This window comes from Salvelinus fontinalis, chromosome 39, assembly GCF_029448725.1.
Source record: "Salvelinus fontinalis isolate EN_2023a chromosome 39, ASM2944872v1, whole genome shotgun sequence".
Taxonomy (NCBI): domain Eukaryota; kingdom Metazoa; phylum Chordata; class Actinopteri; order Salmoniformes; family Salmonidae; genus Salvelinus; species Salvelinus fontinalis.
This window is the reverse complement of record NC_074703.1, coordinates 21,880,444-21,902,780: the sequence shown is the minus strand read 5'-3', so window position 1 is coordinate 21,902,780 and position 22,337 is coordinate 21,880,444. Positions and strand designations below refer to the sequence as shown.

Below are 22,337 nucleotides of genomic sequence, written 5' to 3'. Positions count from 1 at the left end.
GGGGGGGATATCTGAATGTCTAAAGGCCAGTTTATACTCCGGTGGTGGAATGTCTGTAAACATGAAAAAAGTTTAAGTCTCTGCGACTGTCGCAATGTCCATTGACGTGGTTACCAGACTGCCACAGCAACCAAACCAAATCCTCCTGAGACCAGATGATGTAGGAGTTCTAAAATTGTCAGATAGAATGACCTACTTTTATTTCATCACACTGTGGCAGTAACCTATTTTCTGTAAGCTCGCCATTAGCTTGTAAATAATGATGTTGTGGGTTTATTTACCTGTAATAATGAATAAAAAGTAACTAAAGTCTAGACGTTTAGATACTAGCTAGCAACAAACCAAAATATTGTTTAGAAAATTGCTTTTAGTTGCCTGGCTTGATTGGTTGACATTTACTGAATATATTTTTAAACAAATGTGTTTAATCTCTATTATTAAAATAGAGAAAGTATGCTATTTGGAGCACCGGGCTGCTGATGTCATGCAGAGGCTGTCATTTTGTGTTTATACTTTTTCAGAACGACAACGACAAGTTTGATGTCGGACGACAATAGAATGTTCATGATGTTGCTACGACAATTGTCTACAGGCATGTCAATATACGGACTGTAAACCTGCCTTGACATCTGTTTGATGCTATAAAGCCCTGTATAACTTAAATACAAATATTGTGTGAATCCAATAAAGGCAGACACATTTTTAAGATTAATATAAAATATCTGTATTTATTTTATGGTGGTTCTACATCAGGGGTGTCAAACTCATTCCATGGAGGGCCTAGTGTCTGCAGGTTTTTGGGTTTTCCTTTCAATTAAGCCCTAGACAACCAGGTGTGGGGAGTTCCTAACTAATTAGTGATGTTAATTCATCAATCAAGTACAAGGGAGGAGCGAAAACCCGCAGACACTCGGCCCTCCGTGGAATGAGTTTGACACCTGTGTTCTACATGGTCTTATGTTGAGCCACACTGTCCTTTATCCGGCTTCGGTACACTGGCAATGGTGTTGTTTGGCATGGTGGGCTGGGGAAGCTAAGATTCTTTGTGCTTGTGGTGAATGGTCTTGTCCTGTCTGCGGTGTACAGCCAGCTGGATAAGACTCTGCCAGAAGTGGTGAGTGCAGGGCTCGTAGACGTTCTTAAACACCAACTGTTTGGATCTCTTGCAGAAGATTTGCTGGTACTGCACGTCTCCTGGAAAGACATGGTTGTGGTGTTAGCATTTTACACTCATTTGGGGGAAGGGACGTAGGGCACTACTTTATTGATAAAAGTGTCAACTGAATGGGACCTAAGTGTTCAGAGACAGGCTAGTGTATTGTTTGGGACAATGAGGGACATTGGGAGCTACATTTGAGAGGAAAGGCTGCAATAGGTCTGAAAATTCTTAGGAGTGCAGTTCTTACACTGATTGAGGAGAAATGGCACCTCAATAGCTCTCATACACAACAGTACATGTTATGTCTCTAAACCCTGTGCACTCAACCCTGCGCAACCAAAAAAAACTCCCTCATCTCAAAGACCTGTTTGTAAACTTCCCCCAGCCCATTGACTTTGACAGATCATTCTTGTCAATAGTTGCTCTTGGCAGGGGGATTTTTGTAGTAATGTTTTTGTATTGTGTTTTTTGAGAATCTGCCAACTTACCTTCACCTTGTGCAGAGCCAGCGGTTGGAAAAGCATCCTGGTGGAATCAGATTCTGTACCACCTAAAACAAAATACATACCAATACACAATTAAACCACACCACTAACTGTATTGATCTGTATTAGACTGGCTAGCTTAGCACACCTAACATGGACATTTTAATATTGTCAGCTTGCTGTTAGCTAGTTAGCATCACTAAATTGGCAGCAAGATGTCTAGCCAGCTGAGAACCGACAAGCTAACCAACCGTAGACAATTGATACACATTCATCATTGCTAACAACACACAAACAGAGAGTGAGTTAGCTATGTTGGCAATTCTATTTTTAGTAACAAGTGTTTTCCAGACAAGAGTGAAAATTCTGGCTACAAGATTCACATACTCTTATTTGCAAATGTTAGCTAGCTTACATTAACGTTAGTCAAAGATGTTAAATCTGCTGAAGGTAGCTACCAGTCTAGCAGTGACTAGCATTGCTTAGGCTAAATTGATTGACAGTAGTGTGTATCCAAAAGATAGCTATGCGATTTAATTGATGGCTTTCAGAGTTCAATACAGCACTGTAGCGAGCTAGCTGATTTAGTCCAGCTAGGCTAGCAAGCTAGCTAATGGTAGGTTACCTTAAATTGAGAATATTCTGTTTTGTTGTGAAGGAAAAAAAGCTGGCGTCGAAATGAATTCCCCATCAGTTCAGCCTAAAAAATCCCTCTGATAATCTTTGGTCACCGTAAACTTCATTCTTCATAGCCACAAGCCACTGGAAGCATCAGGGTAAATCTCTGGTTGGTAGAACGGTGAAAGATAACTCATTTTTAATTAGCACAGCCAGGCACAGAGCAAACACCACACTGGCATGATGACAAACGTTATCAAACGTTTCCCTGTGGTGTTCTTTCAAAGTAACAACACTATCTAAATCCAAGTTTGTGGGCACGCCCCATCGACCTAGCGGTGCTGTATCTGCATTCGCTATGAATGTCGGACTTTGTGCTTCACTATGAGCAGACAAATACACAGGAAGTCAAAACTTCCTGACTACCAGTGAAATACTTGTGGTATGGATAATTGTTTATGTTTATGTCAAAAACTTAATGTTGTTAACATAGTAATGACTATATGCAGAGCCAGGGTGAAGTGTCCCTTTAAGTTAAACATGAATTCAAACTGGATAAGGGAAGGGACAGGGTTAAAAGAGAAAACATTTAAACAAGTGCCTAGCACCGGGATTGAACCCGCGATCCTCGGAGTCGTAGTGAGGTTTAAGACATTCCTCTATTGTAATAGGTGCTTACGTTGCCCCTAGTGACCAGTATTGAAGGCATCTCCTGACCTCCTGGGGACCCCGACATACGTTGAATACTGAAGTGGATTTGGTGTGACCTGGCTGCCTTAAACACAGAGGATTCGACATAACGCATTATGTGACATGGCCTGCTTCCCCACAGTGAGTTTTCTAGTCCATCCTGGTCCAATCTGAGCTGCATGCTGTGTCCCAGGAGAGCAGAGCTTCATCACTGTATAAAGGAGCTCCACACTGTAGCACCAGCCACATGCTCCCTCTGCCCGTCATCCCCATCCCAGCATCTCTCCTCCTCTCCCCTACCCATGCCTCTCTTTACCTCCCTCTGTCTTTCCCCCTGTTTCTCTCTCTCCCCTTCCTCCACGGTTCATCTAAAGAACAGGGAGGAAGGGTGTTTGTACATGCACTAGGCACACACCATCCATCCCTTTAACACACTGCAGAGACACAAAACAGAGAGAGCACCGCCCATCCTGCCTGGCGGGCCTAACAACCATGCTAGTACTGCACACAGCACCCTGCCTGACACACACACCAGGGGAGTAAAGGGGGGGATAGAGGGAGAGATACTTAGGGTGAATTACGATGGAGTGAAAAAGGGGGAGCAATAGTGATAGATACTTGGTATGAATAAAGATGGAGAGGGAGAGAAAAAAGGAGGGTGATAAGTATAGCTATATATAGTGGTTAACAATTAAGGAGATAGGGTAGAGAGAACAGGCACACAATAACTATAGGTAGGCCTACATACAGTACAGTGGATAAAGATGATGGAAAGATACCCATACAGAGACTGCTTTTAGAAGGCTGCATTGTTCAGTTTACATGTGTTTTGTAACAGATTGGGAGGATTCAATCTGGTAGATGAAGTGTACTGACCATCCATTCATTGTGAAGTCTCTGTAGAGCATCCTCTTGCCCACCTCCTTCCTCTGTACTCTCCTGGGGAACTCCAGATGGGTGAACTCTCCTCCCAATAGGTGAGGCTGCATGAAGCCCTGCACACAGACAGAAAATGTTACATTACATTGGCTATGTTCAGACAGGGCAATCTATGCCCTGACAGCCAATGTAATCTGTCAAGACATTTCTAAAAGATCCTTGTTGAAAAAAAATCAATAAGGGAGTCGCATGATATTGTATAGAATCACACACTGTAACCTTTCATGCAGAGAAAGGAGAGCAAGTCCAAGGTATCCTGACTTATAATCACAACTAGCTATATATTATAAATGTAAATGACTGGTGTCCATGAAAAAAAGTGAGCCACGGTTCTCTTCTCACCAGGAACTGTAGCCGTTGTCTCTCTGACTCTGGAGTGAACTCTGTGGACATGGGTATGACCTTCCCGTCCCTTATAATGATCGCCCTGGGGATACACGCACAAATGCACGAGCACACACAAACACACACACACACACAAAATAAAGATATTAAAAGGTCCAACCAATAAATAAAAAAATTCAAGCAGAATGGTTCTACTAAGCTACATGGAAGGTCATACCAAGGATCCTTTTGCTATTTGATTTTTAAGACTGCTTGAAGTATAAAAAAAAGATATACCAAAAATGACTTGATGAAAATGTTTTTGGGGGCCTTACTGCTATTAGCCCATACAAATACATTGCATAACAGATTCACTACATGGAATAACAGACAGTCCCCCCCCAAAAAATCTGTTCTGAATTTGTTCTGAAGTGTCTGTCCTATATCAGAGATATAAGATTATATATATATATATATATATATTTACATGTATCTAACCCCTTATTTTGGCACTAAACTGTCTCCATATATACTTCCATTGATTTTTTTTAACTGGTAGTGAGAACCTTCAGATGAGTCTTGTGAGGCCTGTGGGCATTAGCGTGTAACCCAAACTGTCTGGACGCTACAAACAGAAGTGTGCAGATTGGCTGTACCAATTCAGATGAGTCTCAAGACGCTTGTGGGGGTGAGATTCCCCCCCTTTACATAGAGGGGTCATAATAGTTTGTAGTCCAAACCGTTCGAACACTACAGACGATTTTGTAAGAAGACAGATTTTTGGGATGTCTCATGGTCTGACAAACACTGCTCTAGCGCTGTCACAGATCCATGGATTGAGACTCATCCAATCGGCAAAAAAATAAAATAGCTCTAGCTTAAACTGAGGGATTTTTATGGGGATTTTTGTATTATGCTAATTAGATTTCCGTGGAAGCGAGTACATTGACCTTAATTGCCAAAATCTAGTACTTATCCCTTTAAAAAGAGCCCCTTGGAAGAAATATTAACAACATGGGAAAAAATGAATATAGGGGAAACACTGACACGTTAGATTAGCCTAGCGTACCACCAATATGTTAAGAGTAGGTTTGTGCATTTTTGGGACAAGGCAGCTCAGGATCAAATCAGGATAGATACAACACACACACACTAACCTGCTGTCTCCCGCGTTTCCCACATATAGCTTTCCAAGCAGATAAACAACACACAGTGCTGTGCATCCTCCAGTGATATTATACACCTGCTTCTCCCTCTCTATCTGGGCATCCTGAAAACACACGCACACACACAGACACACACACATTAGTCAACCTAAAATTGGGTTTGTGAATACAGTGAATAACATGTATGTTTTGAATTTGACCCCCCCAAAAATCTATGAAACTAATAGGTGACAGACTACAAATATAACATGCAATTAACACCTAGTTCAAGCAATAAGACTTCTTTCAGAGGTTTCTGAGGAAGAGAATAAACTAAAAGGCAAGAAACAGTGATCTGGGGCTAAGCATGTGCTGTCTGTGCAGAAGGTGTCTGTGCGGGAGAGAGGAGCAATGGTGTGGTTTCTCTCCTACGCATTCTGCTTGTATGCTGATCGGCCATCTGATGACTCTGACCAGCACAGACAGGCGGCAGCTGAGGGCACTGCCAGGATAATGCCCTTCCACCCTCACCAGAGGGAGTTCAAAGAGTACATCATTTTTTGCTTGATCTTGCCTGGCGCAACGGAACCAATGGAACACTGGGAAACGCAGGACATTCTGAGACAAAGTAAAGATATGCAACAATAAATAGATCCTTTCAAACTCTGTGGGGGTTAGAAGACAGTTTAAGTCGGTATGAGTTTTTAAAAAACAGCCAACGCATACAGTAAGGTCAGCCGGAGTAAGCCTACAGTGTGCTCAGTCTAGAGAAAGGATATGTTCATAAATTCATCTCCCATACTACTGTACTATACATCCTTTCTGCCCTGATGGATAGTATAACTAAGCCCTGCAGCAGGTGATGCTCTTTAAAGGTTACAGTATCTTGCTCCTGGGTGATTGAGCCTCAGGCTCTTCAAAATGCAGGCAGTTTCACTGGCCTTAGCCTTACTAAATGTTAAGGGAACATGAGATGGGTTAAGCTTGAGTAAGGCAGATTAAATTTACATGGGAAGGAGCTCAGGGTGGGAGACTTGAGAGCATCCTATATTAACTTACATTGCCATCTAGAGGCCATATACAGTATACAATTTCTGAGAGATGACGAGCGTTGAGTCTGAATATGAAAAATACTATAAGTAATAGACAGCTGCCTAGCTGCCTACAAAACAGCTGTTGGTAACTGACTGTAATCAGGGCTGGGCAAAAATGACAAAATACAATGACAAAATAATATTAAGATCAATGTCTCAAAATAAACTACAAAATACATGTATTTTAAAATCTATTTAATAAAATAATTAGGCAGCGTTGTGGACGGAAGCTGACGTGTGTCTAGAAATAGGAGTGGGGACAGGTAAATGGCACATGGCAGGTAAATAACTATATACAAAACAAATCTTCAACATTATCACGTCAGTGTATAGAGGCAACATGAAAAACATGAAAAATGAAGGCAACATGAAAAATAGCACACAGGAATGTATACAAAGGACATGGGTAAAGAGATACTCTATCAGAGTTGCGTGCGTAAAAGACAGACTATGCACTGGTGCGTAAAATGCATTGTACAAAAACACACACAGAAAGCACACCATGGCGATAATCAGAAACTCAACAGAGCAAGGAATTACACAAAAGGCTATATACTGGTCAGTATAGGAAAAACGATGTATACTAGAGAAAACAGTTCAGCTCTAGTTGTTGTTTAATCCGTAACGGTTACATAAACTTTTTACTTGCTATGACTGTGATATGTTGTCGTTAATCTACCTTAGTTGAATGTACTCTGGATAAGAGTGTCTGCTAAATGAACAAAATGTACATGTGAAAATAAACATACTTCTATTGGCCACGTTCCAGGCGGAGCTCACTAGAATAATTCCCAGCATGCTTTGCAATTGTTCATTTTTACACATACATTTAACAGGCGCTCTTATCACACCATAGTGCATTAGACCTCTGATACCAATGCAGGTTGAAAGGGGGCCACAAAATTGTGAACCGTTATAAAAAACGGTATAGAGAAGTATTTTGTATGTTGTTACAAAATACATTGGGGTGTAGTTCAGCCAAGTGTATTACAAATGACAAAATACTTAGAAGTAACTGAAATACATATCTCAAATACATGCAACACAAATACTGCCCATCTCTGACTGTAATTATCTGCCACTTGGGATTTTATATGAATGTGTTGCATAAAATGCACTTAATCATTTGTGTTGTGTCATGAAGTTGCCCTGTTGGCTGAGGTTTATGACCCCCCATAAATACCTTTCCCCCATTTCTCTCCACTCTACAGAATGGACTCTTGGAAAGCCTTGTGTTACCACAGAGAAAGTACGGTAACATCAAAAGGCTGGGGAATGGAACAATATTTCACTTTCTCAACCAGTTGAAAGTGTCCGTTGGTACTTTTAAAGAATATGATGTCAGATCAGTTGGTGGAAATCTGCGATAGATTTTCTAAAGAACATCATTTATAAATGCCTCAAGAGCTTAGTTCAAATGTGCTAGGCCATCAGAACCGACAATATACGCTTGTTTTATTCCTTTGTTTGTAAACAAAGTAATTGTAAAGTAACACTGTATAGCCTCAAAACATCGTTAAAACTATCATTTTGATCTTGTGAATGGTCCGTCCTTGCATCCATAGTCCTGTCTATGAATTTGAGAGTGGTTATATTTCTCCAGCCCCATCCCTCAGCTATTTACCAAGTCAGTGGCGGGGTGTTCGCTTTGCTATTGTTTGAACTGCAGATTGCTCCTTTAAGGATATGTAAACCACAAGTATGATAAAGAATAGATAAAGAAAGTAGAGATAAAGCCATATCCTCAGGAAGACAACAGGAGGAAACAATCTAGGAAGCTATCACATTTGAGTTGTTTTAAAGAAATACAGCGATTTAGATGGTTGATAACATGGTTCAATAATCAATTACTCTAAGTCAAACATACAGATGGAACTGAAGCTATCAATTTATTAGGTCTTAGTACACTCAGTGACAATCAGTTGTATTGTTAGGCTGAGCATTGTATGTACTGATACATATGTCACACTCAGGGGCGAAAATCTGATATCAACCTTGGAGGGGACAATTACATTACATTTTCTCAGGAGCAATTCCTGAGGGGGACACCAAAAGTAGTGCTGTAACACAGCCTACGTTGTAATATGTTAAATGTATATTGAGGGACCATAATCACTACTACTGGATAATTGTTAGGTACAGTAGTTAACTGAAGGGTTGTCCCAACTTTTTTAAATCATTATAATACTACTACTAATAATAGTTATAGCAGTGTTCCTTATCAGTCCAGTATGTATGCAGGTATTCGTACTTACAACCAGCAATATCAAGAAAGACCAGTAGGCGGCAATGGTACTGTACACTGTATGGGAGCAGTTTTCATAAATACAATGAACATGGTGTGATCTCATCGTAAAGAATCTCCATTGAGAACCATCACAAAGTTGGTCTCCGTATTGAATTGACCTTTTAATTTGAGTTTGTGATACATTTATATAGTCATTAAATATGTGCACCTGGCCTGAGTCTACTACAATATCTTTACAAGAACAAAAAGCTTAAAATAAGTACAGTTCTAAAAGCAAAATAACTACTTCAATGAAAAACCCAAATAAATCAAACAAAATATCCTTCAGTCAGTGTCTCAACTCTTCAAACAGCAGCTATGGACAAGTATGTCACACAAAGTATGCAATTTTAAATAAAATAACATGAAATAAATAATTTGTAAGTGTACTGTCATGTACTAAAAACCGAAAACTACTAAATAAAAGAACAAATATCAATTACACCAGGGGTTCTCAAACAGGGGTCCATGGACTAATTGCAAGGTGTCCGTGAAATAAAAAAGTGTAATGAATGTAGTCAGTACCACAAAGTTTACATATAATATAGAGGGGGTGGTGGTCCCTGAGGACCGCTGAAAACCTTGCCTGCCTTGCCTCAAAATATGCAGGGGTTCCAGTACCCAAAAAAGGTTGAGAACCACTGCTATACACACTACTGAACAAAAGAACCGGACATATGTTTGCGGGTTTCAATGGATCCAACAAATTGCTGGCAGATATTTTCCCTCTTGAGACTGTCCAGCCTGTCTCTATGTACATTACAGACAACTACACCGTTCAGTCTCTCTTGGCCCATGCTAGCCCGTAGCCAAGTCTCTAACCTGCGGAGTGCACTGAAACTCCTCTCAGCCTCACATGAAGACACTGGCACCACAAACAAAATTCTGATCAGCACCTCAACTTGGTCAAACAACCCCCGTACCTCCACTGGAAGCCTCCTAAGGACCTCTGCTGCCTCTCCACTGCTGCTACAGGGGTATTTGTTGTGAAAGAGAGGGATCTGCACTGAAAGAGAATCTATGTTCAGCTCAGGGTACTGATCTAGAGACTCATCCAACTCCCCCGTGAGAAGCGCCCTTTCAACTTGTGCAGGACGTTTAGACTGTCCTGGTCAAAACGGTCGCCAAACTGAACCTCCACACCATCCAACACTTTAAAAAATTCTGCCCTATAGTGATCCACTGCTTTGCCAGCAAATCGTCTTGAGTGCGTCTCAATGGATTCAATGGATTCAATAGAGTCAATCAAAGTTGTTGCTTTCTCATACAGTGCAAGGTAGCTTTCGTCATTTCTTTTGCCCCTAAGAGATAACCGCACACACTCGACTGCAGCCTGCATACCAGAGACAGTCTGAGTTTTCTTCTGCAGTGAAATATTTAGACATTCAAGCTCTCCAAGAACAGCAGAGGCAAGTGTGAGGCCCAACACAGTCTTGTCTTTGCTGAAGTGCTCGAATAAGCCACTGGCAGTTGAAGCTGTCTTGGATGCAGCTTTTGCCATCTCCTCTAGGCTGCTGAGTACCCGCTCATACTGCCCTAGCACAGCTCTAATAGCAGTATTCTGCACAGTCCACCTTGTTGGACATAGGGGTTTCAGGGTGGTCAGATTTGTATCTTTGGACGTGGCAATTGATTCAAACATGCTCTTAAACTTTCCTGACTGGCCATAGAGGACACTTAACTGATGGACCCAAGAAAGGGAGTCCCGGACCAGTGGGGAGGCTGAGCAGCCAGCCTGTGTAATCAGATTTACACAGTGTGCTCCACAATGGACATAGAGGGCTAAGGGCTGCTGCCTCCTCACAATTGCCTGTGCACCTGTGTATTTTCCTGCCATGTTTGAGGCACCATCGTAACTCTGCCCACATAAGCCAGACATAGGCAAATTGAGCCTCAACAACACATCAGTTGCCACTTTCGCAATGCCCTCGCCTGTTGTCTCCGACACCCTGTATAGCCCAATAAACTCCTCGCGAGGGACAAGGTCATGGTCAACATAACGCAGACAGACATTCTCCTGTTCAGCACCAGAGACATCTTGAGTACCATCAACAATTACTCAAAATTGTACAATCGGAAGAGACCTAATCTCAGTTGCAATGCCTTGAATGACTGTATTGGTCATGATGTTCAGAATTTCATTCTGTGCTTTGGGGCCTGTGTACATTGTGGTACGCTCTGTTAACCACTTCAGTAAAATGGGATCATCCTCTTCTGCCCTGAGTTTCAAAAGCTGGTATAAATTCCCACTGTCATCCGTGTGGCCTCTAAAGGCTTGTCCCTGTCTTACTACATGGCGCACCGAACTAACAATTTTCATCAAGCAATGCCTTGCGTCCTCCTGCTGTTGACCCCACGCGCTGGATAACTGGACACTGATTGGATTTAGCTGGTGTGCTGTTACAGTTACAAAGTGGTGGTGGGTTTGGCAGTTTTGATGTGCTGTGCATTTTTCAATGGCTTTTCTCCAGTTCCTAAATCCTGCACTAATGAAGGCAGCATCTGCTCTTTGGCCAAAAGATGGCTGGCTTGAAAACCCTTGGCTACAGTGAAAACACAACACTCCTTTTATTGATGGATTATAATGTAGCCAGGGGAAATCGCGAAACCATCTCTCTTGAAACGTCAACACTCTGTTTGCAAGAGTTTGCGGTTCTATAAATTGTGGGTGTGGCTGATATGGTTTCGTGCCATCACTGAGGTAACTGGACGATGCTGTGCCACTGTCCCCTATACTGCTGCTGCTGGCAACAAGGGTGACACCTGGTCCTGCCGTGGCTGTGACACTGTCCTCTGAAGTCTCTCTCCTTGGCTCTTTCCCTTTCACCACCCTCACTGACTCACAGTCTGTCTCCTAGAAAAGAAATAAGGTGTTTGCTGTACTCCTAACTACCGGTACCCAAAACAACAGCAATACCATTGCCTTAAACAAATCTTAGTTTAGTCACCAGTTTAAGTTGAGTGGGGGTATCCATGGCATTTTCCAATTATGTCCCTATTTTACGAATCAAAAAAATTGAGAACCTTTCATAATGTTGCCAAACAAAGACTCAACAAACTTACTTGAGACTCCCTGTCTCTGCCAGTCTGTCCCTGCATATCTGTCCCCAACTCTGCTGTCTGTGTGCCATTTTTTTTATTTTACCGTTATTTTACCAGGTAAGTTGACTGAGAACACGTTCTCATTTGCAGCAACGACCTGGGGAATAGTTACAGGGGAGAGGAGGGGGATGAATGAGCCAATTGTAAACTGGGGATTATTAAGAGACCATGATGGTTTGAGGGCCAGATTGGGAATTTAGCCAGGACACCAGGGTTAACACCCCTACTCTTACGATAAGTGCCATGGGATCTTTAATGACCTGAGAGTCAGGACACCCGTTTAACATCCCATTCGAAAGACGGCACCCTACACAGGGCAGTGTCCCCTATCACTGCCCTGGGGCATTGGGATATTTTTTTAGACCAGAGGAAAGAGTGCCTCCTACTGGCCCTCCAACACCACTTCCAGCAGCATCTGGTCTCCCATCCAGGGACTGACCAGGACCAACCCTGCTTAGCTTCAGAAGCAAGCCAGCAGTGGTATGCAGGGTGGTATGCTGCTGGCATCTGTTGCCTGCTCTGCCTAATGACATCATTGTGAAACATTTCCATTAGCATTTCACTTCTTTCTTATGAGATATTTTTGAGATATTAGGCTACTAGAGTTCTTACTTTGCGTTTTGGTGTACTGAAAAATACTCTGATGTCCGTCTTTTAACTTTTTTCTGAAATTTTTCTACCTGGCTGGCTGGCCGGTCTAGCTGCACACACACACATTTACACAACACATGCTGCAACGTTTTGAAATTTTAACATAGTTTGTTTCATATTGGCTGGCTTCCAACAATAGCTGAATTTGCAAAGCTAGCGAGCACCAATTCCGTTTCTGTGGTGTTTGCTATAATCTTTGCTACCTGGTTAATAAATAAAGGTGAAAAAAAAAAAATTCACTAGCGACAATTTAGCTTTTGCAACGAGACCATTAAATATATTTAAGACAATGGTATAAGAGAGTGTAGTTCTGTTCAGTTTGGACTTCAGTTTATCGCTAACCTTATCACAGGGACTTTGAAGCACTACAGCTGCATGCTAATCTTGGAATAAACTGACGATAGCAAATATTCCATCTTTGACGACGCCACATAAATGGAATAGGTACTAGCTAGCTTGATAGTTAATGTTTGCTTTAGTTTGCGCGCTAGCTCTGCAAATTCAGCTAGTGTGTGAACCCTGCAACATTAAAAAAATATATACATTGCTATGGCGCGATTGACTGGATTACCTCACGTCAGTTACGTACATCGAGTGCCTTTCGGACAGTAGATACGAACCCTCTATTACCTTGCAAGCTAAAGAACTGGCAGTGGATCAAATCATTGTGAGGCAAAGGGCGGGGGGGTCGCAATCTTGTGAAACTTAAAAACGCGCTATTAAGTGTCTATAATCAGCACAAGTGCTTTCATTGCGTAATATTAATATTATTGAAATTAGATAGTTATGTTTACAGTGATATATTGGGGGGGGACAAATCATATTTTTTCAAAGGATGGGGGGGTCGTGTCCCCCCTGGGATTTCCGCCTATGGTCACACTGCACCAGATGGTGGGCAATTCTCTGTGTGGATTGAGACCTGGATGATGTGATGAGATGAATAGACATGGTGAAGAAATGATATGGAGAGGATAGAAAGAGGATTTGTGACGAGATAAGTTAGAAATGGGTGAAGGTGGTGGTGGGATGAGGGGTCGGGGTTGAGGAGGGAGGGAGAGGTCTGTGAGGAAAAATACCTACAAGGCACATCTAACCAGGACAGAGGCAACATCTCTGCAACTCTGATAGTCTCCCTCAAACAATAGCGCCTCATTGAGATTTACACAACACAACAGCCATGGTAGGTACTCACCATCTCCTTGAAGGCGTTCTCCATGGCTCCCATCACCAGGCTATCGTGCTGGATCTTCTTCTCTGTGAAGAACCTCTGTGGTGGAGGGGTGCAGGGGGTGCTGGGGGCGCCAGTGGCTCCACGGAGTGACGCGGCCCGGGTCAGGGTGGCCCGGTGGATCCCGGGGGTCATGTGGTGGTTGGACTCTTCACCGAAGATGGTGGGCGGTAAAACGGCATGGTTCCTTAGGACCTCGAGGACAGACTGGAGATGCTCAACGATGTGGTGTTGGAGGAGCTTGGAGGCCGCTACTGCAGCCCCGGAGCCGGCGTGGCCGTCGAACAATGCCCAGTAGTAGAATACCAGACTCTCTGAGTCCTGTAGCGTTGCGGGTGTGTGTGTGGGGGGGTGGGGGTACAATATAAATATGTTTGCTTAGAAATAGAATAGAATGGATACTTTGTAGTCTATTTTTCAATAGCCTTGATTTGCTATCAGAATAATAAATAATAAATGTAACGTTTATTTAACTAGGCAAGTCAGTTACAGTGATGGCCTACACCGGCCAAACCCGGACGACGCTGGGCCAATTTTGCGCCACCCTATGGGACTCCCAATCACGGCCGGTTATGATACAGTCTGGATTCAAACCAGGGTGTATGTAATGACGCGATGCAGTGCCTTAGACCACTGCGCCACTCAGGAGGCTATTGTGTGTTTAATTTGATCAAATATTTTCCTGGAGGTGGCCGTCGGGAGCATGTCAGATTAATATGCTTAATCTCGTTTAAAATGATTACGTTCATGGTATTCACAGTTCATCCTTCATTCGGGAGGGTTATCAAATGGGTCTCTCACTCACTCACTCACTCACTCTGGGTTTGCCCCGTTCAACAGCTGTGAAAAAAGGTGAGGCACTTATGTCAGAGTAGAGGCAATTATGGTATCAAACAACTGGAGGTTACATGTGTACCCTGCTGCTTCAAATACAAAAGCATTCAAACTATGTCAGAAAAGATGAAGGGAATGTATTGCATGAGTGGATAAGAGCAATGAAAAACAAAGCTGAAATGTTGGTGTTAAGATATTTCGGTTTGTTTTGTAATTTTGTAGGAGTCATGTAACGAGCTCGCTCTGTAAGACAGCAATACTGGAGTAACGCATCATGACTCACTCTGACCAAACACATGTGTACGCTACAGAGGTCAAACCAATCACTGAGCAGCGCTGTGATGTGCCTGCTGGCACTGGCTGAGTGACAGTCACCCCGGCCTGCTCAGGGCAATAGGCAACACAGGAAGCAGTAGATCAGAGACCACTGACATCCTCTCTAGAGAAGGTATAGGATTCTGAGTAAAAGAAAGGCCAGTGGATGTGCATGGCCTCTGGGTTAAATCTCAACAGTATCATGGATTAAAGGAAAGAGACAAGTGTGTCTGTGTGCTTACGCATCGATAGAGAGAATGTGTGGAAGAGAGAGAGAGAGAGAGAGACAGAGAAAGAGAGACAGAGAGAGTGTGTGTGTGTATGTACAGAGCATTCAGAAAGTATTCAGACCACTCGACTTTTTCCATGTTTTTTTTTAGTTACAGCCTTATTTTAAAATGGACTAGTTTTTTTCCCTCAATCTACACACAATGCCCCACAATGACAAAGCAAAAAACTGGTTTTTAGAAATGTCACATTTCCATAAGTGTTCAGACCCTTTACTCAGTACTTTGTTGAAGCACCTTTGGCAGCGATTACAATCTCAAGTCTTCTTGGATATGACGCTACAAGCTTGGCACACCTGTATTTGGGGAGTTTCTCCCATTCTTCTCTGCAGATCCTCATAAAGCTCTGAGAGGTTGGATGGGGAGCGTCACAGCACAGCTATTTTCAGGTCTTTCCAGAGATGTTTGATCGTGGTTCAAGTCCGGGCTCTGGCTGGGCCACTCAAGGACATTAGGAGACTTGTCCCGAAGCCACTCCTGCATTGTCTTGGCTGTGCTTAGGGTCTTTGTCCTGTTGGGAGGTGAACCTTTGCCCCAGTCTGAGGTCCTGAGCGCTCTGGAGAAAGTTTTCATCCAGGATCTCGCTGTACTTTGCTCATCTTTCCCTCGATCCTGACTAGTCTCAGAGTCCTTGTCGCTGAAAAACATCCCCTAAGCATAATGCTGCAACCACCATGCGTCACAGTATGGTTGGTGAAGAAGTGACGCTTGGCATTCAGGCCAAAGAGTTCAATCTTGGTTTCATCAGACCAGAGAATCTTGTTTCTCATGGTGATGAGAGTATTTAGGTGCCTTTTGGCAAACTCCAAGCAGGCTGTCATGTGCCTTTTACTGAGGAGCTGCTTCTGTCTGACCACATAAAGGCCTGATTGGTGGAGTGCTGCAGAGATTGTTATCTTTCTGGAAGGGTCTCCCTTCTCCACAGAGGAACTCTGGAGCTCTGTCAGAGTGACCATCGGGTTCTTGGTCACCTCCCTGACCAAGGCCCTTCTCCCCCGATTGCTCAGTTTGGCCTGGCGGCCAGCTCTAGGAAGAGTCTTGGTTGTTCCAAACTTCTTCCATTTAAGAATGATGGAAGATGCTGTGTTCTTTGAGACCTTCTTTTGGACCTGCAGAAATGTTTTGGTACCCTTCCCCAGATCTGTGCCTCGACACAATCCTGTCTTGGAGCTCTACGGACAATTCCTTTGACCTCATGGCTTGGTTACTGCTTTGACATGCACTGTCAACTGTGAGACCTTATATAGACAGGTGTGTGCCTTTCCAAATCATGTTCAATCAAATTAATTTACCACAGGTGGACACCAATCAAATTGTAGAAACATCTTAAGGATGATCAATGGAAACAGTAGGCACCAGAGCTCAATTTTGAGTATCATAGCAAAGGCTCTGAATACTTATGCAAATAAGGTATTTCTGTTTTTTATTTTTAATACATTTGCAAAATTTCTAAAAAGCTGTTTTTGTTTTGTCATTATGGGGTATTGTGTGTAGATTGATGAGGGATATTTTTTTATTTATTACATTTTAGAATAAGGCTGTTGCGTAACAAAATTTGGAAAAAGTCATGGGGTCTGAATACTTTCCGAATGCACTGTACATGTATGGGCACCCATGCGTGTGTCTGCCTGTGTGTGTTTGCCTCTGTCTCTCACAGCGCTGTTCTCCTTCAACCCCAGGCCTTCTCCGTTGGGCAGCGAGGATCTTCTCTTGGCGGTGGGGGTCTTAATGGGGGTGGTGGAGTCTCCTGGTCTCTTTCTCACCACCACCACCTCACAACACGCCTGGTCCTCATTCAGGGAACTCTTACCTGCGTTTATCACCCTGGAGGAGAGGGGAGCACATACCAAACACACAGGATTAGCTACTTACACTCTTAGAAATTAAGGTAAGGGGTCATTCTATTTAATTGTAATCACTTTTTGACCGCACCCCATTTGATTTGAACAAAACTTGCCATGCGTAGAATTGGTCAGAAAGTTACATTTTTTAACTGAATGACAAAACATTAAGGATATAGAGGTGCTCAAAGTTGAACCATTTTGCATTCCCCACCCTACCATTAGACGTTGATATAATTTAAAAGCTTACAAACAGGGTTTTCAAACAACTGAATAATTTATTGAAAAAAAGGGTTTTAATAAACATGCAATTTTTAAACCTTTAACATCAATTATCCAAAAACGCTTCAACTCCAATTTTTTTCACCCTACGGTTAGGCTACAAATAGTTCCCTTGGCCAAGTTTTCCAAAAGTTTTCTGATTTGGATTTCAGGAATTGGATAGGATTAAATGCATAGAAATATAATGAATAGAATGGGTGTCCCAATTCTAGTCAACGATACGCCCATTCTATTCATTGTATGTCTATGCATTTAATCCTATCCGAGTGCCGAGTGCCGAATCCGATTAGATAATATTTTAAAAACTGAGCCCGGTTGTACAAAATACACATCATGTACCTTCAGAGGCACACAATGATCTCACAACGCTCTGTTTGGTATCCTTTTGGGTACTTGTATGGATAATCTAGTATAAATGGTACATTTCTGTGACCAATATTTTGAATATAAAAATGGAACAATCACACTCCAAGGTGACGGTACATTTCTGTTTCCCAGGGTACAAACATATTTTGTGAACCCTCAATATCCATCATAAAGTACAACGAGGACTTTATTCCACTTAAAAGGAACTAACAGCTTTGTCACTGTGGCGATATCTTAAAAGGCAAATATGTATTTCCCAGCATGCTCTATATAAGGTAGATTTTAAATGTTTTGAATATCTGTGCTTTTGCATATACATTGATTAATCTTATGCTACACAAAGATAAATAACATACATTTTTCTCAACTAATCCAATCAGTTAGTCGGATATTTTGCACCCGTTACTGAAATAGTTCCAGTTTAAATGGCTTAGGTACTCTCCTGTATGTTTTTAACGCTGGCAGTCATACAAATTCCAACTGTTGGATAGCCTAACTCTGGCTGGAGTCCAATAGGAATTACACATCACTTTGTAATCCAGAATAATGTGGCTTGCAGGTAGGGTAACTACTTACAAGCCTGATCTGACCTGTAAACCATGAGTTTCAGGCCACTGAATTAGGGTAAAACTAGGCCTCAAAATAAGGCCTTATGAGCTATGCAATTTGTCATAAAGAGTTACATTTGAATGCTGTTTGTCTAGAAACTCACTCAGGCCACAGGACTGAAAATTAACGAATTAAGAACCGTCACAAACAAACTGTTATGGGTGGAAATTAACAATTCACTTGAAAAGGCAAGGCACACTGGGAAATTATATTGGAGGCGTGGCTTTCAGTCAGTTATTTTTTGCCAACCGTTAGTGGAAGTGTTGTATCAGTTTAAGTGGTCTATGGTAGAGTGGTCACAGGTACATTTTTGCCATTTACAATAAATAAATGGCTCTTTCACTGTGGTGGTACCCTACAAAGGCAAAATGTACCTATTATAAAAGGCATTATTCTGTACCTGTGGACTATATGTAAGAAAGGAAATATCTGAAGTATTATGTACCTATAACTAAAGGTACAAAGGTGTATCTTACACGGTACCACTACAGTGACTAGTGTTTGTACCCCTTTAAGAACAAATCTAAACCTTTGTTTCTAGGAGTGTAGCAGGGGAAAAAATTAACTGGTCTTGGAAAAGCGTCCAGAAGTTACAGCCGTACAGGCAACAGATGATAAACATGAGCGTGCAAACGCACAGCTCTGACTCATCCTTCCCCTATAGGGAGATGCCATCTAAGAGTTCTTTCATGAGTTTTCATCCTTTTACCTTAGCACATTTAATTGCAACTATGATGGTGATACGATATTGATTACAATTATCACCATGAATATTAAGGCTATACGCACTACATGTTACACACATAGACACTCAACCATGCAAATTGGCAGGGTTATTATTTATTTGGACAGCACACATTATAGTCTTACTCTTATACAGACATCGTACACACTCTCACTAAATCACATCCAATATCATACACATCAACTTACTCAGATTTACTACACACATAATATTTTGTCTCACTTTTCAAACATCTGTGGCATTGGCTTACAGGAAAACAGGCAAGGGAATAAAACATATATTGCTAGAACCTATTTCTTGAGTTCTAAATATCAGACATTTGAAAGCTCTAGTTTTGACCTTCATAATACCTCTGATGACAGTACAAGCACTAATTATGGTCAATTTAGACTGAAAAAAGTATCTAGTTGTGGTAAGGGGTGAAATAAGTATAGCCAGTTATAATTGTAACGGTTTAGCAGATTATAGAAAAAGAAGTTCAGTCTTTACATGGCTAAAGGAAAAGGAATATAACATATACTGTTTACAGGAAACTCACTCTACATCCTTAGATGAAGTTGCGTGGGAAAAGGAATGGGATGGTGAAATAATTTTTTGTCATGGACAAACGAACTCAAAAGGTGTGATGAAATAATTAACATAAACTTCGATCTGAACGTACAAATAGTTAGGAATGATCTTTTTGAATATGAAAGTCATCGAAAAATAGATTTGGCTCATTAATCTATATGGTCCAAATCAGGATGATCCATACTTCTTCGAAAATATTTATACCAATTTATTGAACCCACAGGCAACAAATTATCAAATAATTATGGTAGGATGTTAAGCACCTTAATGGACCATAAAGGAAATCACTCTACAAACTATCATCACCGTGCCCTTAACGAAATCATAAATATTATGGACACATTAGAAATAGTGGATATTTGGAGACTAAAAAATCCAGACCTAGTGAGATATACATGGAGGAGACTTAATCAAGCTAGTCGTCTTGACTACCTTCTTGTCTCTTTCTCTCTTGCATCAAAGGTTAAAAAAGTTTCAATAGGAGACAGAATGCGATCGGATCATCCTCTAATTGGCCCTCACATAACTCTTATAGAATTTCCATGTGGACGGGGATATTGGAAATTTAATCAAAGTTTACTGGAGGACAATTTATTTTTAAATTAGACAAAAAATGTATAACTGAATTTTTCCAGTATAATATAGGAACAGCAAATCCACTTATTGTTTGGGATATCTTCAAATGTACCTTCAGAGGTCATTCAATTCAATATTCATCAATAATAAAAAAACAAGTTTCTGGCTAAAGAGACAAGACTAACAAGGGAAATACATGAACTAATAGTACAGGTAGATGGCAATAAAAAGGATACTACAGAGATACAAAATAAGTCAGAAGAAAAACAAAAAGAACTTGAGGAACTTATTCAAGAACGATCTAAATGTAATCTATTACAAAAATAAAGCAAACTGGAGGGAATATGGAGAAAAATACACAACATTCTTCCTGAATCTCCAACACAGGAACGCTAACAAAAATAATTTGCAGAAACTCGTTACTGAAGAGTCATCTATGATTGTCCAAATTATATTTTAAAAGAGGAAGCAAAATATTTTAAGCAGATGTTCTCTTTTCTATCTCATCCTCTCCCATTGAATAAAGATTACAGTAACAAATGATTTCCAAATAATACTAAAATATTGAAAAATAACAAATGTACAGAAAGATCAGTGCGAAGGCCAAATTACAGAGGAAAAACTTTTTGAGGCTATTAAATCCTTACAATCTGGAAAAACCCCAGGGCTTGATGGCATACCAGTAACAACAGTCTACATTAACGTTTTTATTGCTATGACTGTGATATGTTGTTATTTATCTATCTTAGTTGAATGCACTCTGGAAAAGAGTGTCTGCTAAATGACCAAGATGTAAATGTATGTGTGAAAATGAAGATACCTAAATGAACAGCAATGTACACTGGGTATTATTATTGGCCTTGTTTGAGGGTGGAGCTCATTAGAATAATACTCAGCATGCTTTGCAATTGTTCAATTTTACATATACTTTTTTTATTTTGTTCATTTAGAAGACACTCTTATCATACCATAGTGCCATCAGACTTCTGATACCAATGCAGGGTGAAAGGGAGCCACAAAATATGAACTGCTATATATAAAAGAAATTACAGCTACCGAAAGTACCATGCTATAAAATACATTGAAGTGTTGTTCAGCCCAATGTTACTCAAATTACAAAATACTTAGAAGTAATTTAAATACATATTTCAAATACATGTAAAATACTAAAATAGAAATACTGCCAATGTTTGATCAGAAGAGGAGGATTAGTGGAGACAGACAGGAAGAAGGGGCAGGTTAGTTGACACAGACAGGGAGAAGGGAGAGGTTGGTTGAAACAGACAGGGAGAAGGGAGAGGTTGGTTGAAACAGACAGGGAGAAGGGAGAGGTTGGTTGAAACAGACAGGGAGAAGGGAGAGGTTGGTTGAAACAGACAGGGAGAAGGGAGAGGTTGGTTGAAACAGACAGGGAGAAGGGAGAGGTTGGTTGAAACAGACAGGGAGAAGGGAGAGGTTGGTTGACACAGACAGGGAGAAGGGAGAGGTTGGTTGAAACAGACAGGGAGAAGGGAGAGGTTGGTTGAAACAGACAGGGAGAAGTTGGTTGAAACAGACAGGGAGAAGGGAGAGGTTGGTTGAAACAGACAGGAAGAAGGGAGAGGTGGGGTGAAACAGACAGGGAGAAGGGAGTGGTTGGTTGACACAGACAGGGAGAAGGGAGAGGTTGGTTGACACAGACAGGGAGAAGGGAGAGGTTGGTGAAGGGAGAGGTTGGTTGACACAGACAGGGAGAAGGGAGAGGTTGGTTGAAACAGACAGGGAGAAGGGAGAGGTTGGTTGAAACAGACAGGGAGAAGGGAGAGGTTGGTTGACACAGACAGGGAGAAGGGAGAGGTTGGTTGACACAGACAGGGAGAAGGGAGAGGTTGGTTGAAACAGACAGGGAGAAGGGAGAGGTTGGTTGAAACAGACAGGGAGAAGGGAGAGGTTGGTTGACACAGACAGGGAGAAGGGAGAGGTTGGTTGACACAGACAGGGAGAAGGGAGAGGTTGGTTGAAACAGACAGGGAGAAGGGAGAGGTTGGTTGAAACAGACAGGGAGAAGGGAGAGGTTGGTTGAAACAGACAGGGAGAAGGGAGAGGTTGGTTGAAACAGACAGGGAGAAGGGAGAGGTTGGTTGACACAGACAGGGAGAAGGGAGAGGTTGGGTGAGAAGGAGTGAGGAGTGAGAAAGTTACAAACCATGT

General features: G+C 41.7%; 1 protein-coding gene across 1 annotated transcript in view; it reads right to left on the bottom strand.

Moving 5' to 3' along the window:
* LOC129838501 (protein phosphatase 1H-like) overlaps positions 1 to 22,337 on the bottom strand; it is a 60,036-nt gene that overhangs the window by 20,659 nt on the left and 17,040 nt on the right. The window contains exons 2-6 of the mRNA XM_055905498.1: positions 16,814 to 16,982; positions 13,687 to 14,043; positions 5,373 to 5,485; positions 4,234 to 4,318; positions 3,829 to 3,947 (exon numbers count right to left, since the gene is read on the bottom strand). Coding sequence (XP_055761473.1) covers positions 3,829 to 3,947; positions 4,234 to 4,318; positions 5,373 to 5,485; positions 13,687 to 14,043; positions 16,814 to 16,982 — 843 coding nt within the window. The remainder of the gene's footprint in view (positions 1 to 3,828; positions 3,948 to 4,233; positions 4,319 to 5,372; positions 5,486 to 13,686; positions 14,044 to 16,813; positions 16,983 to 22,337) is intronic.